At 42.2% G+C, this 22877-nt stretch overlaps 1 protein-coding gene across 1 annotated transcript; it reads right to left on the bottom strand.

The window, feature by feature from the left end:
- Positions 1-873: 873 nt before the first annotated feature.
- Positions 874-22656, bottom strand: PDIA4 (protein disulfide isomerase family A member 4). Its single transcript, XM_045006133.1, has 10 exons — positions 22333-22656; positions 12616-12790; positions 9178-9383; positions 8202-8340; positions 7140-7345; positions 5740-5898; positions 3708-3859; positions 2958-3114; positions 2635-2868; positions 874-1901 (listed from the first exon to the last, which is right to left on the bottom strand). The coding sequence occupies exons 1-10, from the start codon at positions 22430-22432 to the stop codon at positions 1486-1488; spliced, it is 1944 nt and encodes a 647-aa protein (XP_044862068.1). The 5' UTR covers positions 22433-22656; the 3' UTR covers positions 874-1485.
- Between the last annotated feature and the right edge of the window lie 221 nt (positions 22657-22877).

Raw genomic sequence — 22877 nt, 5'->3', positions numbered from 1 at the left:
ATACTTTCTGAGCTTCAACACCCCCTGCCCCCATTAGCTCTGTGGTATTCCCAGTAAGAGCCACCTTCTAAAAATTATTAAGGCCAGACTTTTCAGTTTTGTTTTTTAAAAATAATTTTGGATGGTTTAACATTAGACACCTGCAGCCTGTTTTTTCCAAAGAATGTTGAGTACTTAAAAAAAAACCCAACAAAAAACCAAAACAAAACAAAAAAAGGAACCATGTCTAAAGCTGCGTATGCAAAGTTGAGGAGCACTTTCAAGAATTTTAGGACCGAATACCTGAAAAACAGTCCACAGCAGCTGCAGTTAGTTCTGTGGCAACCCACTGCAGGTAGACGTATAACAGTACATTGTTAAATAACAAGAATCTGTCCATTTTCTTTAAAAGACTACTATGAACAAAAGCCCCTAACCCTTTGCCAAAAGAAATGAAGCCCATAATGCTTAAACCCACCAGTATGTGTATTATTATGGTGGTGAACACCAATATAAGAAAGGAGAAGATTTTATCAAGGAAATGGATTCCATTGTCCATATTCCACTAGCTTGTTGCATTAACTAGCTAGCTAGCTGAGGTCTCAAACAGAGGGTAAGTTTTTTCAGCTGGTGAAGATCACATCTTCCCTTGCTTGAAATGGTGCAACTACACTCCTTGCTGGCCACCAATGGTTGAAATCAGGGTTTATTCTCAGAATATTAAAGCCTCTCTCTAGACTTCATTACAGTATTAAGCAACATATGTCATCATATACTCCTACTTCAAATATTACACTTCACTTTTTAAGAGTATATTCAATACAGTCCCTGGGAGTAAAGGAGTGAAAGGAGAGGGGAAGGTTGAAGCCACTGATGAACAGACACATCTTCGTGTTTTTGTAGGGAACAGAAGTGTAATCCTAAAATTACATGCATAAAGCAAAAGCAGACATGTGTAGAAGCATGTCGAGTTAGCACCTCTGTTTGGATCTGATCTTGATAAGACAGTTGTCTCCATTTTAAAATTCCCTTCTCATCCTCAAAGACAGAAAGTGATACAGCCACATGAAACACAGCTGTTCAAATTCAAATAGAAAAAGAACTTAAAAAAGCCAACCAACATGAAGAGGCAGATACAAGCCAGTCTGGCAGATTTTTTTTTTTTTTTTTTTTATAAATCTTAGCGAGAGTTAAAAAATACCCCAAACAAACTGCACTGTAATTAAAAAAAAAAAAAAAAATCAAGCTCAAAAGGTAGTCACAAAAAATAGACTGTATTTTTCCTCCAAAGATCAAAATTATAACTAGCCTAAAGACATTCATGTCAGACAGAAGTTCAGTGTCCAGAATGATTTTTTTTTGTAATACAAAAATCAGATACTGCAATATTTTTTCTGCTCAAGAATCCCCTTTGCTTAAACTGCTGAATTGTTCCCTCAACAAATTTTGTGAGTAACTTGCTTTCCCTACAACGTACAAACAATTCTTTCTCCACCCTCAGCTCATCTAAAGCTCTTCTTTTGTCCTGGTTAGTTTTGTTGCATGTTCCTCTACAAATTTACTCAAATGCTCTAAGTCTCTATTCCCGCCTTCAAATTTAATAGGGTTCTTTTTGTTGTTGCTGGGAGCAAAATAGATGGTGGGAAATCCTTCCACTTTGTAGTGATCATTTGTCACGTCATTGGCAGTAGCATCCATCTTGGCAATGACTAGGTTTTTCTGGTTCTTATATTTTTTAGCCAGTTCAGTGTACACAGGTTCCAGTTGCTTGCAGTGTCCACACCAGGGGGCATAGAACTCTATTAGGACATCAGTCTTTGGATCCATTACTATAGTGTCGAATGTTTTACCCACCACAATCTTCACAGGCCCTTTGTTATTTTTTGGTATTGGCTGGGATTTCACAATAGGTTTCAGTTTTCCTAGAAAAACAAAACAGAAAGTGAAGTCAACAAAAGAGGCCACCATTAGACTGAATTAAGTCTCCTCTAGAGAGAGGCTTTAATATTCTGAGGATAAATCCTGATTTCAACCATTGGTGGCCAGCAAGGAGTGTAGTTGCACCAGTTCAAACAAGGGAAGACGTGTGCTTCACCAGCTGAATAAATTTACCCTCTGTTTGAAACCTGGGTTAGCTACTTAATTTTTAATACAACAAGCTGGTGGAATATGGACGGTGAAATCCATTTCTTTGATGAAAATCTTCTCTTTTCTTATATTGGTGTCCATCACCATAATAATAGACACATACTGGTTCATTATTCATATTCCATTGCTAGTATAAAGGACTGCTGTCATTTGAACATACATATTTCATGAGCAAGTATCAGAAAATTTGAGGCTTACCAACCCTTTCAAGTGACTGACAGACACACAGTGTGTTAGTACATAGCTAGAATTGTCTAGATGCCACTGTGTAGTCTGAGCAACACACAGTTAACCAAGATACAAATGCAAGAAAGGGCAAGAGATAGCTATCACCTGTCTAACACAGAGTTCTGTTTCAGAAACAGATCCAGGGGGAGGGGTGTGGTGGGGAAGAACAGGACAAAACACCCAACCACCACCAAAACAAAAAACACAACCTGCCTCCATGTGCGCACAGTCCCTTCGCCACCCCCACAGATCACCAACCCTGTGTTTTGGGGTTTTTACCTTTTTTGAATGCCAAAATGAATTCCCTGAGCACATCAGAGTCAAACTCCTCTGGTTCCATGGTATATTTCTTGCCACCTTCATCCAGGATTGCAGCGTTAACATCTTCCCCACTGTCAATCAGCCCCAGATCCTTTATTTCAGAAGAATAATCTTCCTCATCAGAAATGGCAAAAGTATATTCAGGGAAGTCTTTGGCCACCTCTAAGACTTTGCTTCTCCAGTACTGGGTAGCTGAAATCATCAGAACACAATAGAATTAGCAATTTCTCTCTTCCCCAAAGACAATTATTTTGTGGGAAGCTCACGAGAGTTAAACTCACCAACACGATAATCAAAACTAAAGTCTACAGTATAGTAGACAACCACTAGAGGACGCTTAGCATATCTCTTAGCATCATTGGAGGTCTTGCGATGACCAACTAGTGGCAAAGCATGTTTTGCCACGTGATCCTTTATTTCAGACCCATCAGTAGAATCCTGTTTAAAATAAAAAAAGAGTGCTGCACTTACTTTAAATAAATGAATAAAATTTCAAGTTGTACATTTCTATTATAATAGAGATGTATTTTGTATAAAACATGCACAATAAATCTCTGAGGTCCTTGAACAGGAGAAGTAGTTTATGCCTTCAGTGTGGCCTCATGAAGCCTTTGGAGGTGGAAAAGGCACAATTAAAGTGATTTCATGCCATTTTAGGAGGCAAAAAAAGCTGGTTCCATTCTCATTTGTGTAAGTAAGAGAAGGAGTAACTCCATTGAGGTCAATGGAGTTACACCAGCATAAAACCAGACTGAGGCCAAATCAGACCCAATGTAACTAAAACCAAAACCAAAGTAACAGTTAGGGTCTGCTCCAAAGGCCACTGAAGTCCATGGAACAATTCCCATTGGTTTCAGTGGGGCTTGGATCAGGCCCTTATAATCTTAAGGAAATCTCTAAATTAACTGGACTATTAAATTCCAATTGGAGGATATGAACTGCTCATGTACATGAATGAAAAGGGTCTTCATACATACTTGTAATCAAGCAAGCAGACTTCATTTTCCCTAATAGCCTAGAAAACTACTCACTTTAAGATCCAAAACATTCATTTTGGGCTCATGTTTTGACTGAAATTTTTCAGGTTGCATGACCACCAGTTTTCCAGGAGTCACTTTCAAGAATTTTGCGATCTCACTGCTGAAGGTGTGGTGAAACTTGTAATCTTCTCTTAAGCCATTAGCTGAGAAATTAAGGTGGGGGAAAAAATAATTAGCAACTAAAAGCTACTGCACCTGAGGGCTTGTTGACACAGCCTTGCAATTTGGACTATGGTGTGTACCAAAGTGCTGCACTGTAACTCCCCCATGTGGATGCTACAGACATGAATTTTGAGGCTCCTAGTTTGCATTAATTTAATCCTCTTCAAACAGGATTACATTAATGCAGACTAGGAACCTTTTAGGTCATGCCCACAGCAGGTTTAAACTAAAACTAGTGTAAAATGGTGAATTCTCTGTAACTTGGAAGGCTTTAAGCAATGGCTGGAGGACTTCAGTAACTCCACCAGAGATTAGGACCCTATTACAGGAGTGGGCAGGTGAGGTTCTGTGGGCTGCAATGTGCAGGAGGTCACACTAGATGATCACGATGGTCCCTTCTGACCTTAAAGTCCATGAGCATCCACACAGGAGTTACAACACAGCATTTTTTGGTACCCTGCCCTCCATCCCCCACCGGTAATCCAAACTTCAGGGCAGTGTAGACATAGCATAAGATTAAAATCCTTTAACTCTAGTTTATAGAAAACCTCCCCTTGCCCCAAGATTTGGAAAGTAGTAGCATCTTAGAGACTAAACTTTTAGAACTTTATACTGCCTCAGGTATTATTATATTTCCAGCCACAGGTGAGAATCTGCAGACAAATTCAGCATGTACCTTGGACTGCACCTCACCTGAAATCTCCCCTGAAATTTATTCTAGTATTCCAAAACCCTGAGCAACTTCAAATAGCAGCTTTATAATATTAAAATAAATATATTTTGGAATAGGCACCTTTCAAAGTAATGTTTCTGGCTCTCTCCCAAATGAGAGACAGTGCAACAGTTTGCTGTGTTGGAATGGCCAGATTAATTGTGAAGCTGTACTGCCATGCTGGTGATCAGAGCAGCAAGAGCTAACAAGTATGCTTTGCCATGAGGAGAGGAAAGAGGAAATGTCTTGCTGCTCTCTATCCTCCTCAGGTGGATGCTAAGAGGGGCATTGACTGGTTCAAATGATCTGTGTCCAGCCTTCTCCACCAAAGGGAGGGAGGCAGAAATGCTTAGCTTCTTGTATATTTAAATACTGCACTCCTCCCAGAGCACTGAATGGGAGTAACTGGATTGTCAATGATCTGCATGGAGGGACTGGAGAGAAGTGCACCCATCCTCAATACTTCCCCCTTCCTCTTCACTCCCAGCCACCAAGGTAGAGCCCCTATTCTTCAAGCTTCTTCTCCCTCCCCTGAGGAAAATAAGGCCCTTCCCACCACTCTGCGCCCTTTGAGCCCACGACTTTGAGCTTCCTCTGCACCCCACTGCCCCCACCTGGTGCTCATACACCCCAACTCATTAACTGCCTCTCAACTACCAGCCTTGCCTTTCCACACACTCCTCCTGCTGGTTCTGTATCCGTTCTTCTCCCACACCTGGCCTGACTTCCTATTGCAGCCATACAGCCGGCTTCTTCCCACTGGCTCCCTACTCAAGGAAGTATGAGGCAAGTGTCATCTGGAACAGTCAGGAGGGAGGCAGCAGATGTCAGGAGGGCAGGCAGGGGAGCGGAGAGGTCAGGACTGGTCTCTTTCAAGAGTCTTAAAGTACGTCAGCTATCAGCAGACAGAAATCCTCCCTCCTTCCCTGGCACAAGGCACCCCAGAGCTGTCCCTAAGTATTACGAAATAGGTAGCCCTCAGAGGACCTCTACCTGGAGTGTTTGCCCGTTTCCTAAGGATTAAAATATAAACTGAAGAGCTAAAATAAAAATTAAACTCAGAGCAGAAATAGGTGAACGCTCCCCCTAGGCAGTCCATGGGAGAACACAGAAATGCCTTTAGCTTAGTATTTGAAAAATATAATTTACCAGCATCTTGATACAGCTGATAGGCTTTGTCCGTCTCTCCATTAAAGATGCCAATGATTATGACATCATCACCATCCTTCAGAAATTCTTGTACCTGTTTGGTAGCCTGAATCTGTTTGGATGGAGGACCAGCCTGGTCAATCATGTAGTCAACAATACCTGGGACAAAAACGAAAAAAAAGTTATTCAGAAGATTTACTTGAAAGCAAGGTTCAGGTATTGTGCCTCTGAAGCAATTTCTATCTTGCAAAAACCACATTTCAGTTGGAGATCAAGCTTTCTAAACAGATGTACTACAGCAACAAACAACAACAAAAATGCTAAATGGTCAAGATTTAGGCCCTCTAATTTCAGGTTTTCAATTTAAGACTGCTTTTCAGAAGAGCTGAGCAACTGCTACTTCTACCAAATTCAATTGATGTTGCGATTACCTGGCTCTTCTGAAAAATCCAAGCCCCATTTATTTGAAATTGAGCATCCAAAACACAAGAGACCAGCTGAAAATGCTGACTTTAATTCCTCCTGGGTTTTAACCTGGTTAAGAACAGCACTCAACACTGTCAGCAGTTAAGTGAGACATCTCTGTGTAGTGGAATGGCTGCCCATACTGGCAGTGCTGTGTCACCTATATATAACTTCTTGTTTTTGTAAACTGGTTGGAGTTGTCTCCCATATGAAAAAGGTGCTATAAGTAGGGCCCTACCAAATTCATGGTCCATTTTGGCCTACTTCACGGTCATGGGATTTTAAAAATCATAAATTTCATGATTTCAGCTATTTCAATCTGAAATTTCACAGTGTTGTAATTGTAGGGATCCTGACCTACAAAGGAGTGGGGGGAGAGGGAGAGGAAGGTCACAAGGTTATTGTAGGGGGGGTTGTGGTACTACTACCCTTACTTCTGCACTGTTGCTGGCGGGGTGCTGCCTTCAGAGCTGGGCACCCGGCCACCAGCCGCCACTCTCCAGCCACCCAGAAGTAAGGGTGGCAATAACACGAACCTCTTAAAATAACCTTGTGACGACCCCCCCCCGCAACTCCCTTTTGGGTCAGGACCCCCAATTTGAGAAAACGCAGGTCTCCACCATGAAGTCTGTATAGTATAGGGTAAAAGCACAGAAAAGAACAGATTTCACAGGGAGAGATCAGATTTCATGGTCCATGGTGCGTTTTTCCATGGCCGTGAATTTAGTAGGGCCGTACTGATAAATCCAAGGGTTCTGAGAGATTCAGTTAATCCTGTTAACCTAAGCAAAGGAGAGAATGCAGTTTTCCATGCCCTATCACTCCAGCTACACCAACAGCAGAATTTACACAAGATTTTTTCAAAATGTTTGTGGTTCATCCTTCCCTCCTCCCCAGCCCCCGCAATTCTAACTCAAAATAGTAAGACTCATTACCATATTTTTCTCGTGGGCCATTGTAGTCAAAAGGCTTGCCCTTGCGGAAGATTTTCAGAGTTGGATAGCCAGAGACGTCAAACTTCTTTGCGAGATCTGTTTCAGCAATGGCATCCACTTTAGCTAGGGGAATTGGGGGGGTGCGTTTGCTGAGCTCCTGGGCAGCTTTCTCATACTCTGGAGCGAGCCTTTTGCAATGTCCACACCTAAAGGAAAAAAAAAAGGGGGGAGTGCATGATATTTTATAGGTAACAATATCTAGTATGTGCTTCTTACCTTCTAGGCATGTCAAGTGGGGAAATTCACATTTCCAGAATGGAAAATAAGTAGGGATGTTACATTCTTAATTTTTTCCCCCTAGTGACTCTTTAGAGAGGTGCTTTCTTAATGAAGGCTGTACCTGACTTGGTTTCAACCACATCACGACATGCCCTCAGCCTGTTAAAACATGGAATATCTCAGGGAGGATAAGTTGCAACAGAGAGTTACTCCTCTAGCTTTTCACCTGCTGAGAACTACATCTCAGCAATGGATTAACTTTTGAGTTTAAAGTGACCAATGATTTTGTCATAGCCTGTGACGAGGGAAAAAACCAAACACAAACACCAAAACCACAACAAATAGCAGCTAACTTTTTCCTCAACAGATGCTCAGGACTGGAGTAACGGGGTGATAAAAGTCAGAAATGCATCATGTTATAGTGTTACCAAACACTAAGCCACATAGACCTGGAGATATTTGCAATCTCCAATGCTACCTCCCCACCCCCTTTCACGAGGAAGAGCTCTTTAAACTATCAAGTTCAGTTGTACGGGGAGAGTTGGCACTGGGTTGCAAAAACCCTGGGTAACATGGTATAAGGAGTATTCCCATTTAAATACACAACTCATTCAAAACACAATACCATTCTAAAGACGCAGTCAAGCAAGCGAGCCATTTTAAGAAGGGATAGGTTTATAGGAAAACTAAATTCGACAGGTGGGGGCCCCCAGCTGCCCCTCCCTTCCAGTTTCACAACCATGCCACATCTACGAAAGAGGACAAATTTGCATTTTGTCTTACCACGGGGCATAGAACTCCACCAGCATTATGTCAGCATCATTCACTACTTCATCAAAGTTATCTTGGGTCAACACCAGTGTAGCTTCTGGAGGAGGGGTCCAATTTGGATCAGAAACTTCTTTAACTTTAGCCACAATTGCTGAAAGACAATTGAATACACAAGTTCGTAACACTGCATATCCATGACACCTGTATCTTTCCTAGTGCTGTAGCGTCAAGTCTATGAAGATTTGAGATCACCAAGAATTTGAGACATGAGTATTGTCTTGGATTGAGCAGATGGCTAGGACCAAGGAACTCCTGAATTCTAATCCCAGATATACCCTTATTTGTTTGGGCTCCTTTTGTGCCTTACTCCTTGTTAATGGACACCGCAGAAATGCAAATAAACAAAAAGTCAGTATTTCAATTCATGCTCCTCTAGATTTACAGAGTGCAAATACAGTACATTGCAACAAGTTATTTCAATGTCTCCTTTTCTTATTGAACATTTTGGAATGACAGCTCTGGAACAGCCAGCTTTTCTCCCAGCCTGGACTGAAGTACAGTAACATCTCCTTAAGTGTCAAATAAGTAGCACCTTCATAGCCATTGCCAATATACCAATACACCAATACTGATACTACTGTTAGCTGGTCTCTCTCAGACCATGAAAGAGTACCATTTTAACTGCCAAACTGCTGTACATTAGTACATTGGTGCAGGTGAGAGAGACTCCATTGGGTATCAGTGACACCCATTACCTGGTGAAGTCATACTGTAACATGAAGCTGTTCTAAAGGCCCTAAAAATAAATACAAATAATCTTGGCCTTAACATTCCTCTTTAAAAGTCAACTGAAATGAAGGTGTTGTGCACTCAGGAACAGACCGTACAAATGGATCAGCACATTTAAAAAGCTCCACTTAAGTTGTAAGATGTTACTTCACCTTTCCATTTGCTTCATTACACTGAACTCAGAGAGAGCACTGCTTACCATCTTCTGTTCGGGATCCATCATAATCAACTGCCTGCCCCTTCTTCAGAATTTTGATGGTTGGGTAGCCGCTAACATCAAAACGACCTGCCACAGCAGTGGCTGCAGTAGCATCTATTTTGGCAACTGGAATGGGCGGATCATTTTCCTTCAGAGTTTTGGCTATCTTTTCATATTCTGGAGCAAACTGCTTGCAGTGCCCACACCTGTAAAATCAGAGACATGAACTTGGAGGTATATTTTGCTACTCTGCATTTCCACAGAGGACCTCAAAATTAGTGTGATCTTTTTCTTGCTATGATTTCAGATCTAGAATAGATAAAAGTGTCCAACTGTATTGTTTTAGTAACGTTTGCCCCTGCTATACATAATCTCTCCAGTTCTTATAGTCACAACGGTTACCATAAGATAGTTAAACTTAGGACACTGCCCTTCCTCACTATGGAAAAAGGAAAGCTCTCTCCCTCTCTCTATATATATTTATAATAGCGCACAGTATAGATGTATGATTTCCATTAACACCAGCCAGAGGACTAAATCCCTAAAATTTCCCATCAGCATTTTACTCATGTCAAGTTCTTTATCCTGATCATAATCTAGGAATCTTGATAGGGCTTATCCTTATGATCTGCAGGGTCACTTATGAATGGGTTGGAATGAGGTAAGGAAGAGAAGTGAGAGTTGCCTCTTGGTAAGATGGGAAGGGATCAGGCCACTCCAAGAGTTGCAAATCCAAGCTGTTGCTTGTGCATAAAAGGCGACATTTTAAACATTTTTTCAGGTGAAGCAGGATAAGGACCCAAAAAATGAACTATATTGCACACAAAGTAGTTTTAGAATGTTGCAGCCGAGACAGGGGAAAAACCACACAAAACACAAAAAACACAGTCAATACAGCAAATAATTCTTAAACTGCAGTGCATGTGTGGGTCCACTAGAAGACAGAATGCAACAGTCAAGTTCGGTGATCAGGTTGTCAGTGGACGGCTCTTGTATGAAGCAAGAGCAGAAAGGGTGGTGAGCATTAGTTGAATCAATGGTCTGATCCAGTATGGCAGGTCTCACTCCTATCTTGGAGTCCAAAATTATTGCTGTACTTGCCCACCCAGTAACTACATTAACATTATTTAACTGATATTGTAAAGTACTTTCGAATGGTAAAATTATTAAGAAGTGCTATCTACATGGAAGTTCGAGGCTCTGACCTTCAGCCATAGTCTCCATTATGACCTCTGTTTTTAATATCAGGAAACATTTATGCTTTGATTTGAAGTTGTCCACCCCTGAAGAGGAGTTTCAGAAAGTTTAAGATCCATTCAGCTATTTTTGAGTTAAAGGGCAACCAACTCCTCCTATCGACCTCCAAACCACTCCACTGTAAAAACCATAATCGCTATTTGAATAAGGCTACAGCAGAACAACAGAACTGTGAATCCTTGCATAGATGTAACCATCATTACAGACTTTGGGTGAAATCCTGACCCCCCACTGAAGCCTTTTGCTAAAGCCATAAGTAATGATTGTGGGAGGGAAATAAAGACAACTGTGTGAGCACACGTGCATGGGGGACCACTATGGAGCATGTTCAATCAGCAGCTAAGAAGAAATAAAAGTTGCCTAATAGAGTCCCATCCACCTATGACATCATTGCACACCCTCTCTGTCTGGCCATCCTAGAAATCCATACACAGGCTGGGGCTGCTGGGACAGCCTGCATGACAGAGAGTGTCTTATTTCCATAGGAAAAACAATATCTTCAATCAGTTTTGTTTAGCATCAAGGCCAGGTGAAAAAACTTAAAAGAAAAAAAAGTGTTTCAATTGTTTCCATTACAAAGATATGACCATCACACATACGTAACTATGCCCTACAAAAAAAAAAGTTGCAGGCAAATTACAGCTACAAAGGTGGGAACTCATCCCTTCCTGATTCTATTCAGATATTACATAATGGAAGCCAATATAAGAAGCTAGATAGGTTCATCTAAATGCTAATTGGGACCAAATTTTCAACGTTATCACTAAGCAGAGACCATCTTTCTCACTCAAAAAAAAAAGTGTTTTGCATTTAATTTCCTTGGCTGCTTTTATGTTAATACACGGTTAAATTACAGTTTAAAAAATAAAATCACAGAGTCAGGCAATGCAAAAGGTTCCTGCAGCCATGCTGACACAGCATATTGCCAACAGTTTCTGTTCGTATGTTTTCCTTTTCTTTAGTATATTGCTGTTTGTGGTGTAAAATGCACTAGATTAAATATAGTGGCCTAAATTCTGTTTCCAGTTGTATCAATATAAATCCAGGATAACTCCTCTGAGTGCACCAGAGTTACACCAATGCAAATTGAGTATCTGTAGAATTGGACTACTGAGATGTACAGCAAAATGCTGTTAAAAATGCCAACCTTAAGCGGGCCAATTTTTAGTTATACCATATCCCTATTACACTGTTCCACCAACATCAAGTGGCCTTAAAGCAGGCAGAAATAGCCTCATGACAATGCCCTTGAACAGGGAGCTCCCCAATCAGAGGAGCACTGGTGTAAAGGGCCTGTCTTAGCCCTGCTCCCAGCCCCCAATGGAGGGGGATGATCAAAGGCTGGCCAGAGTGCACTGTGTTATGGCTACTTTCTGCTTCTCAGGGCCACGGAGTACCAAGGGAAGCAAAACCAGCTGGACCAACTTACAGTGGGGAACCCCTGCATGTCTTTGGCATAGAGGCAACTATATACGAAGGTAATTTGAAGCTGCCTTTGCCTCCCAATTCAGTCCCAACTCCTGATGCATTAAGGGGGTAACTGAGAAACAGGCCCAGAATCCTTAGCCATTTTCTGATGCTGGGCTGAATTCTGCCTGGACCTTACCTGGCTGTGCAGTGGGAAGGATGCAAGGGGCCTTCTCCTTCCTTACTTTCCCACATGACCTGCATAAGAGCCAGGCACAATTGCAATATCTGTGGTCAGAACAGCTCTGTCTCTACTCCCCCAGGGATACACTGTGCCCCAAGAGGATAGAGCCAGGGCTCTACCTACGGTGTGACGAGCAGTCAGAAGGAACAGGCTGCAGTTCATATATAGGTGCAGCTCCAGGCATACTCCTAGAGCAGGCTGGGGAAGAGTTCTACCTCCCAGGGGTAGAATGCCTCCCAGTGCTACCCCTGCAATCATGCCGTTCTACGTCACACCTTATTCTAGGCTCTGCCTAATTGGCACAATCCAGATCTGTGATTTTATCTATGTAGATTTGCATGTTATTAAGCTGCAAGTGACAGATCTGTCCATGAAAGCCATAAGTGGATCGCACAAACCCAGCTGAAATATGTACACTAAAATAAATTTGACTGACTCCTGAGGAAAGTATTTAATGGAGGGCTCGAACCCCATATTCATATCCATTCAGGATAGAAGGGATATTAAAATGCTGCAAATTTCAAACCTACCATGGTGCATAGAACTCCAACAGCACGGTGTCTTTGTCTGCAGTAAAGGTATCGAAGTTTGCATCATTCAGAACTAAAACACCGTTTTCTTCTTTAACTTCAGAATCATCATCCTCATCGTCATCATCTTCATCGTCGTCATCATCGTCGTCAGCATCCTCTTTTGTAATAGAGTCTAGAAAAGTGGGGGGAAAAACCAATACAGGTTAGGTTGTTTCAAGTTTAGTGATAAAGCAACACTGTCAGGTTAAAAATCGTATTTTTTAAAAAGTAAATAAAACCCTCTTCAGAATATGATCAGAGAGTGTAACCGATGAAGCTATGATTGCCAGAGTTTGCAGAGAGCCTGAAACAATAGCTCTGAAGTGGTGTCCTATACATTTCAATGGATGCTAATTCAGATGTCAATGAGGATGACACTTGAAATATCAACACAACTGTTCTGCTGCTCAAAGCATAAAAAGAGAAAAGCAAGTACATTATGAATATTTACATCACCATTTCCTGAAGTGTGGGGCATGCCTCCTTGGGGATGGGTGGGGCGGAGGGAAGAGAGAAACACAAAGAATCAGCCAGATAGGGAGAGGCATGGAAGACATATAAATTAGGATCTAAGTCTTTAATACTACATGCCGAGGTTGTGGTGGGTGAGCGTGAAATTGTTTTCATTTAATTTTTTCCCCAAAGTATGGGAAACGCTGATTTTATTCTTGCATTTGCTCACTAAAATTATACTAGTCAGTTTCACTTTCTCGTTCTCAGTTCAGGCGATTGTTCAATCCACAACAAGATTTTCATTACATTAGAAAAAAACAAACAAAAACCCCCAAACCCACTTTGGAAATTTTATTTAGATATAAGGTCTTTGAAACCATTGTGTGTTGCACCCATCATGGCCTTGCTCCTGCATTGGGATCCTCTAGTGCAAACCCGAGTCCATGTGGGGTCCCCTTAAATGTGCTAGATGTAGACAAATCTGAATAAACAAAGAGCTTTGGTTTTGGCCTTGAATTACCTGACAGTGTTTAACAATGATGGAAGAGAGCAAGAGACTAACTCAGAACACCACTCTGGATATATACTGAAATTAAGGCGTTTGGATTTGCACTGAGTATAATTTGACCTGCTGATTATGCTGTTGCCAGCTTCAGGATAAATGGGCAATATACCAGCTAAAACATTACAGCTTTCATCAATTCAGTGTTTATTCAGAGTGCTATTTTAAGAGTGAATGTATCTGAAGCATTTCCCCCTTGTTTAAATATTTCGTTTTAGGGGGCAACCATGATTCAGGCCATAGAACTTACTAAATAGCCCTCAAACCTACAGATACTGGGGGGAGTAGAGGAGAGAAGAAAGCAGCCATTCAATCCGGGGTGAAGGCTGTCCTAGCTTTGGTTTGTGTAGGTTATTTCCACTGCCACGTTCATTCTTGGTTTGGAATTAAAGATGTCCCCTGTCTCGTTAAGAAGCCACTTGAGGGATCAAACCACACCAGCATCAGATAACACTGATATCATTCAAGAAAAAGTAAACCTTACTGAAGAACTTTCAGGGAGTTAATTTAATAGAACAAGCACTAACAAAGCCAAAGCTCGTATTAACGGCAGGAAAAAGTATTGCCACTGCAGAGCCCACATTATTAAAAAGATTATTAATTTCCTCACCCATGTAGTGGTGAATGTCCAGTCAGCTTGTGAACAAACAGATCAGCATATAGTATAAGACAAGAAACCATGTAGATGCCTAGCCAGACTTATCTGTTCCAGGCAGGATTCCCAGCTGGGAAAATGTTCTGGCTGCAACTAGAGTTTGTGCACCCAGGATTAAAGGAACATATGATGGCTAACGGGCAAGGGAGTGGGAATAATAATGGACTACGTTCTTCTCTCAGTTATGTAAGTCCACTGATGTCAAATGAATTATTTGGATTTTCAACAGTGTAACTGAAAGCATAACTGGACCAGAGAGCAGTAGCTTCTAGGGCCACAGGAGGTAAGTTTTACTTCAGGGAGAGTGGCATCGCTCAGTAAGTTTCCTGTTTTTAACTCCCCCTCAGCCCCAAAGCAGTTTGTATTTCAGGTGGATGTGTGTTACTTTTAATTAACATTCAGCTTTAAAGGGTATCTGATACCATAGCTTCTGATGAAATGAGTGCTTGCAGGAGCCAGAAGGCTTGCAGAGGTTATCTTTCTTAGAGTAAGAGACATCTGGATGCAGATTAAGTTTCTTTAATCAACACCGACTACTGTTTCACCTGCTCTCAAGCGGCAACTGCAAACACTGATTTAAAATTGGTCAATGCACTTGAAAAACTTATGTTATTACTTTGTATTTCTAAAGCATTTCCCCACACAGATCCCAAAACACTTAAACATGAAAAAAAATCTCAAAGCATTCCTGAGAGTTAGAAAGTCTCACTATATCCATTTTATAGATAGGGAAACAGAAAGAGGTGCAAAGAATTGGATTTTCAGAGCTGCTTAGCACCCAAGTTTCCAGTAAACTTGTGAACAGAAGCTGCAAGTGAGCAACAAGTTAAAAAAAAACAAAACAAAAAAAAAACCAAACCCAGGTCTGCACGGGTGTTGAGGTTGCTCATCATTTTTGAAGCAAGTCACTCAAGACTGGATTTTCAGGTCATAATGAAATTCTGTGACAGAAATGGGAAGTCAGTTGAGGACTCCTAGCTGTGTCACTAACCACCAGACTCCTCTGTGTACCATCCATCACCCGATAGGTTGCAAAGTCAAGCATTCAGAGTTAATTGTCAGAATTAATATTGCCTCCGCAAAATGAACTCACAAGACCACGGAAGTTTTGCATGAGTAAGAATATAAGGAGTTCAGGCCTAGTCCTACTACTTTATTAAATGGAGGTCTAATTTTACTGCAGCTTCTGTAATTACCTCAGTATCCTTAAAACGCTTCATAGCTTTCTACAGAAGTACTCCTTGATAGGCGCCACAGATCATTCTACCCTGCTGACAGTAATATTACACTACTTCATTCCCTTGCCCCTTTTACTTCACTGTCAGAAACAAAAAAACATCATATTCAGGGTGGATTAAAAAAAATGATGCTCCCCCAATCGGATTTTCTTTTGATTTTGCTATTTAAATTAGAATACGTTTTTCTTTTTTAAAATAAACCTGTTTTGTATTAAATTCAGATTTCATTTAAAATATGTTAAGGTCTAAACTTATTAGGTCTCTTAAAATATTTAAATAAAAATAAATATGCTGAACCCATGAGCTTCTATCAAAAACTTTGAGTTCAAGGCTGCTTTTCTATATAAAGAAAGAATTGGGGACAAACATCTAACTTTTGAGGTCAGGCTTTATAAATATGGCACAATAGACCAGCCTATGTAACTTAGGAGACTCTCATTTTTAGGAGACTTAGGCAAGGGCATATTTGAAAATTTTCCCAAGCTGACCTGAAACAGTCAATTTAATTCACTGACTAGCGTTAACGTCTCAGTTTAATAAATCATTTAGTTGTAAATGTGAAACAGGTTTTGATAAGAGAATTTTATGTATTCAAAATGTTTAATGTTTTGTTTAATAAAAATTAATTTTATATGCTGTTTTGTGTGTTTAAATTCTAGTTGCCATCTTACTGCAGCTGGACACAAATCAAGACAAAGTTAATTACCCAGTAAATAAGCAATATATCATTCACCCTCTTCTAACATACACCTCTACCCCGATACAACGCAACCCGATATAACATGAATTTGAATATAACGTGGTAAAGCAGCGCTGGGGGGGGGAGAGGGGGCGCACTCCGGCAGATCAAAGCAAGTTCGATATAACATGGTTTTACCTATAATGCGGTAAGATTTTTTGGCTCCCAAAGACAGCGTTATATCGGGGTAGAGGTGTACTAAAATGTACAATTAAGAATCTGAAAATATTAAGCTATATAGTTGCTTAAGTTAGTGTACCCTCCTAGGTAGCAAGAAGATGTGCTAAATCTAGTGTAAAGGCTCTATTTAGTTGTAAAAAAACATTTTTAATGGTTATACCAAAACAATAAGAATGCAGTTTTCTTTATAAAATAACTGAAGTACAAAAGAAAAAGTTGATTAAAAAGAAATCCCTGATTTAAAATCAGTCCACCTCTTGCACTTTCAAGAGCAGACTTATAATTCGCTGGTAGTAGAGTTTATCTACTTTTGCTGCTAGTTTCACTAGTGTCATTGCTTCTTAAGAGTGACACTGAGTGTCTACCTTCAAGTCTGCTGTCAGTTTCAGAAGGATAAGACCTGCTAAAGATGTGATGCAAAAACAACCCCGACACACACAGCCCAGCAGATGAAACTTTAAGTTAGAGATTTACATTTTTAAGAGTCAGGTGCCCTGACAGTTACAGAATGAGGCTAGCCTGTTGAGTGACTACAGCTGAAATTGCAGAAGTAGCAAATAAATATTTGCATATAAAGACAGAGGTCTGTGTGGAAGGAAAAAGAGAAATAGCTATAATAAAATTTAAGTCTATGTTTTTCTTTAAGCTTCCTGCAAAAGAAATTGATGAGACAGTTAAAACAACAAATTTTGTTTAAAAATAAAACCTCACACAAGCAGTCACACCAAGTGACCAGCAAATTCATCAAGTCATTATTGAAGGTTAAACTCTACCCATATTTATGAGAAGGTAACTTCTGATCACTTCAGTGGGAACTGAGCACACACAGGATGGAATTTCAAGAAAATAAACTTGTTGCTTCAACCCTGCCACAGGTCTTAAGCAGTGGTGAGCTGCAGCCGGTTCGCACCGGATCGCGCGAACCGGCTGTTAAATTTAGAAGCCCCCTTTAGAACCGGTTGTTCCTGGAGGGACAACTAGTTCCAAAAGGGCTTTTAAATTTAACTAAAACTCTAGCAGCTCCCTGCCCTTCCCCCAGCCCCAGCTCACCTCACTCTGCCTCCTCTTCTGAAGCTCCTCCGGCTTCTCCTCCCCCTCCCTAGCTTCCCGCGGGAAGCCTGGGAGGGCTGAGAAGAAGCAGCGCTTCCACCAGGTGAGCTGGGGCCTGGGTGCCAGCGGGAGGAGGGCTCCAGGCGGCGGTCCCGGCGAGACTCTGGGGTCGGGTGGCGCGGCTCCTGCCTCCAGGGTCCAACTGCGACCTCGGCCGGGCGGCGCGGCTCCTGCCGCCGGGTCCGGGCGTCCGGGCGGCGCGGCTCCTGCCGCCGCGTCCGGGCGGCGCGGCTCCTGCCGCCGCGTCCGGGCGGCGCGGCTCCTGCCGCCGGGTCTGGGTCTGGCCCCCGGGTCCCACCGGGCGGCGTAGCTGTTGCCCAGCCCCCAGGTCTGGCCCCGACCTCAGCCGGGCGGCGCGGCTCCTGCCCACCCGACCTTGACCGGGTGGTTCCGGTCCCAGCCCCAGCCCAGCTAGGCCCCCACCTCCAGGCAGCACGGTAAGGGAGAGCAGGGAGGGGGTGTTGGAAGAGGGCAGAGGAGTTCGGGGGGTGGATTAGTGTCGGGGCAGTCAGAGGGCAGGGAACAGGGGGATTGAATGGGGGCAAGGTTCCCAGGGTGGCAGTCAGGAAGGAGCAGGGGTTGGATGGGCGGTGGGGGGCAGTTAGGGGTAGGGATTCCAGGGACAGTCAGGGGACAGAGAGAAGGGGTGGCTGGATGGGGTGTAGGGGTCCTGGGGTGCCATCAGGAATGAGAGAAGGGGTTGGATGGGGTGGCAAGGGGCAGTCAGAGGACAGGGAAGGAGGGTGGATAGGGCACGGGTCCGGGGGGGGCTGTCAAGGAACATGGGGGGGTTGGATGGGGCAGGAGTCCCCCGGGGGGGGCATGACCCCTCATGGGGTGAGGAGGAGGGAACCGGTTGTTAGTATTTTGGCAGCTCATCACTGGTCTTAAGAAACATACCAGAACATTCATCCCAAGCTTTGGGTGCATCTGAATGATCTTCATGCATATTTCTGGCTGGAAGTTCGCATAACTGTGGTGGATCACATAGATAATGTTTGCATATTTATCATTAAGGAGCATTTATCAGCAGTAGGGCTATTCAGTTTTTTTTTTTTAAGTTACATATGGTCCCACACCAAACCCCTGGATCCAAATACTAATGATTTTGGATCTAGATGCAAATTTCATAGCTGGCTTCATGTCTAAGGTCCTGAATCTGAACCAGACTCCATTGAACTCTGAGGCAGTTCAGTTTTGGATTCAAATCTGAACTTTGGAGCTTGGGCCCATCTCCAAAATAAATATGCATATGCATAGGAAATGAGGGAAGGACACTCAATGTTAGAACAAAGACAAAATATCTCCCAGAAACTTATTCACCTGGGGAGGATTCTTTCTTAGTTATAATTAAGGCTACGATTATGTCACAGAGGTCTCGGAAGCCAACCTCCAGGACATTTTCTGCCCTGGGGCTGGAACTCCCAGCCAGCCCCGCCCTCACAGCTCCTAGCTGCCCCAGGTGGACCCCACGCAGCTGCCCAGCCCAGCATGTGGCTGGGGTACTCTGCAGCTACCAGCTGTCTGGGGTGAGGGGACCCCACATCAGTCTAGCCCCAGGAGCAGTGGGATCCCAGAGCTCCCATGTACCACATCGATGGGGGACCCAGGAGCACCAACAGCAGTGGGTGCTGAACCCACCTACCCCTTTTGTCAGGGATATTTTTAGTGACCTGTCCCTGACTTTCACAAGCTGCTGTGTATTTTTGTTTATTGCCTGTGACCTGTCCCTGACTTTTACTAAAAATATCCCTGACAAAAATTTAGCCTCTGGCTAGAGGGGTGAAAACATTATCTAAGTTATATCTGTTCTAGTTCTTATAGTTTAGATGCTCATGCTACATGTTCTTCTAATGTGATGCCAAAATCAAGGACCTGATAACTTATAATCATTACAGAACCTATGGCACTTTTAATGTCAGTCATTCACAATCTTTTCTGTACCTGTGTTCCCTTTTCCATACTAGGATCCACCTGTTACCACCTTCCCATTTAACAACTTAGGAAGGACATTGTGGCTATCACTCCCAGACACGTGGTCACAACACTGAGCTTGATAAATCCACCAGTAAGAATACTAACCCAGGTGTCAAGTTGAAGCTCCCAGCAGGAAATGTCATAGCCAAACTACCACTCTGGTTCCCCTGCAACTTCAACTATATTTAGTATTCTTCTTCTTCACTTCCTATACAAATTTAGTTAATGCAGAGTAACACTACTTAACTGCTGTATCCCCAGACACGTGTCTGCATTTCAGTGGTGAAAGTAGTGGCTTGAAAATATACCCCTTAATTAATTCTCACAAAACCCCTGTGAGATAAGTAAGATCTGTAAAATACTTTATGGTCCACAGATGAAGGGTATTATGGGTATGTAATGGATTACTATTAAACTAATGCATATCAGAGAAAAATAAACCTCCAGTTTACATATAAAAGTATTTGATATTGGCAGTGTGGTACTGTACTCTGTACACCAGTCATCTGCAGATAGAGGGAAAAATTCTGGCCTATTGAAGACAATGGCAAAGCTCCCACTAACTTCAATGGGACCAGGATATCATCCTGAGATGTTTGTGAGCAAATACTCTGCAGGTAATAGGGAAATAAACTCTACGACAGCTGTATTCTGAAAGCTGAAAGTGTTCAGGTGAGCAGCCAAGCAGCATGGACAGCATCATACTAAAGAAGCTTCCTGAAGAAAGAGTAAAGGTGTCTCCTGATTGCTGTTCAAAATAAGAAGTAAAACAGAGAGAGCAGAATATACCCTCCCATAGTAAAGTTCTCCTGATCCTCATATAGCAAAGCTAGAGAACCTTAATTGTTGTGTTTCCCCCATGGCCCTAATCTTGTAAATGCTTATGCAGGTGAGTAATTTTACACACCATTACTTTCAATGGGACTATTCATCTGAGCAAGTATCTGCAGGATTGGGAGCCAAGTGATTATCTCAGAATCTCTGCTCCCACAAAACTACATAGAGTGTCTAACATTTTAGAGGACAAACAAGAAGATTATTGTTTTAATTTGTGTGTGAATAAGGTTTCCAAAAAACTGAAACACCATTTTATATCATGTCCTCAGTCCAATCTAGACTATAAATTATTTCTAATGCAAAGCAGCTTTGTTTCATCTAATTTTGGAAGTGAGGAAATATGCATGGATGACACAGATACTTATGATTCAACAAAACAAAACTGCAACAGATTATTTGAAGTAAGAGCCCTGTCAGAATATAGAGGTTGTAGATATTCTCAGTATTCTGTGTTCCTTTTAATTTTGAAACACTTGTTATTTTTAATGTGAAAGGAGACAGTGAATACTGAGGATGCTAGCTACTACTTTGCAGCAGGAGACAAGAAGAATGAGCTGCAAGTCAAAGTACTAATTTTCATAGCCTAGGACAAGTAGAGGCCCCATAAATGTGTGTGTTTAGAAGAGTACAATTTTTCACCACCAACATTAATTTAAGTAGCAGTTACATATTAAGAAGCAAGAAATTCTTCAAATATAAGAACAGTTATTTCATGGCATTATCCAGTTAACGTTATGTTAACATTTCAATATGGAGTTGTTTTCCAAGCCATTTAGTTGCTTCAGAAGGTCAAGTGCAATAGTTAGTTCTAGTTATATTAACATAAAAAGATTGAAAAATATATTTTTCCTCTGCCAAAATAAGATTAAAGATATAGAAGTTATGAAATAACTTCAGTCTAATTTTTAAACCATGTTTACTTTGCATCACTCCCTCAGGACACAATCCTACAAACAGGCTTTATTCACAAACATGTTTGCTGGAATAGGTCTTAGAAATGAAATTCACCCTATCACATAGTATTCACCTAAGATGTTATCCCTCAAAGTTCTCAGGCCCTGAGCCTACAACTTACTGTGCACAGACACACCCCTTGTACTGCAATTAAAATCAATGTGCAGTGCACCCATATGCATTCAGTTGTGGGATTGGCCCTTTAGTAAATGCATAGGCCTCATGCTGATCCTCTGCATGGAGATTAATTTCTCCCTTGGAATTTCTAACCTTATAACTGAGTTTTTACTTTCAGTGTGAGTGACCCAAGGCAATGAGTTACAGAATACATATCTATAAAGACAGCATAAACAAAGCATAAAATATTTACACAAAAAGAGAATGGTCAGTCTTTAGGTTTCTGCAATGCAAATAAGAATAGGACACAAGCCAGCTGATCAAAAGCAATCAATGAGTTTCATAAATATTCTAAGGGATGTGGCAATTTTATCTAATTTGCAGATCAATAGTCTTTAGAGACTCTAGCAAGCATTTTCCTCATTTAACCTCAGGGCTTTAGGATTAAAACTGCCACCTCCTATTTCCAGAGATTTTGGCTTATTTACACTTTAACCCCTACAATCCTCTAGCTACCCTTATTTTCTCATATTTTTTCCTGCACTTTTTATTATTACTTAACATTTTACTTTTCCACCCATCCTCTAATTCTTGTAATTGCTTACCGACCAGCCCTTGCTTCCCTCCCCCTCCACTAGCTTTAATCTATTCCTCCTAACTCAACAAGAGACCTCAAGCATCTGTGTAACAGTACCTTCCCAGGCTTCAGCAGATTTAGTAGTTATCCATTTACCGACCCCTCCTCCCTTAAATTTTACAGTCCACGACATTCTAACACAAGCCCATTTCCTTTTCAGACCTGAGACAAACCAGCTCTCATCCACTGCTGCAGCAGAACTAATCACACACTCACCTCCACCTTCTTCTTCTTCTTCTCCTTGGCAGCTTGCTAATATAGCAAGCTGAGCCAGCCCCAGGAGGAGCACTAACAGGCAGACTTTACTGACATTCATCCTTGCGTGTACGAGCAATCCCCTAAAAATTGCACCTTCCACCACCTGACTTGCTTTGCGTCTCTCCTTTTCCTTTCCCCCCCCTCACTTCTGTCTCTTCCTCTCAGGGGGCTGGGCCCCCACTACACGCCTGCTCTGAGGTGCCTCTCTCCGATTGGCTGCCTCGGGGACCACCAATCACCAGCTGCCACTAGCTTCAGCGGCACCAGCCCTGGAGCAGAAGGGGTGGGAAGGAGGGGAGAGGACAAAGAAGAGGAGGGGGCGGGAGGTGGAGGAGGAAGGGGCGTGGCTTGCCTGCGCAGAGTGGCCACTTCTCGCCTTGGGATTGGTGGGTAGGTCAGAGCGCGAGGCCATAAAGGGGGCGGGGCGGGCGCTTGCCAACGGCGAGCAGCCCGTGAGGGCGCAACACGTGGGGCTTTGGGAGCGGAGCGGAGCGGGGCTGGGC

The sequence above is a fragment of the Mauremys mutica genome, chromosome 2, assembly GCF_020497125.1.
Source record: "Mauremys mutica isolate MM-2020 ecotype Southern chromosome 2, ASM2049712v1, whole genome shotgun sequence".
NCBI lineage: Eukaryota > Metazoa > Chordata > Testudines > Geoemydidae > Mauremys > Mauremys mutica.
The sequence above is the reverse complement of the archived record's forward strand: the minus strand, read 5'-3'. Positions and strand labels throughout refer to the sequence as shown.

Coding starts and splice junctions, on each gene's coding strand:
- PDIA4 (XM_045006133.1), bottom strand. CDS start 22,432: ATGAATGTCAGTAAAGTCTGCCTGTTAGTGCTCCTCCTGGGGCTGGCT. Junction 12,791..22,332: donor AGAAGAAGAAGAAGGTGGAG/GTGAGTGTGTGA, acceptor CCACTTTTCTAG/ACTCTATTACAAAAGAGGAT. Junction 5,899..7,139: donor TGGCCCACGAGAAAAATATG/GTAATGAGTCTT, acceptor TTTTTGTCCCAG/GTATTGTTGACTACATGATT.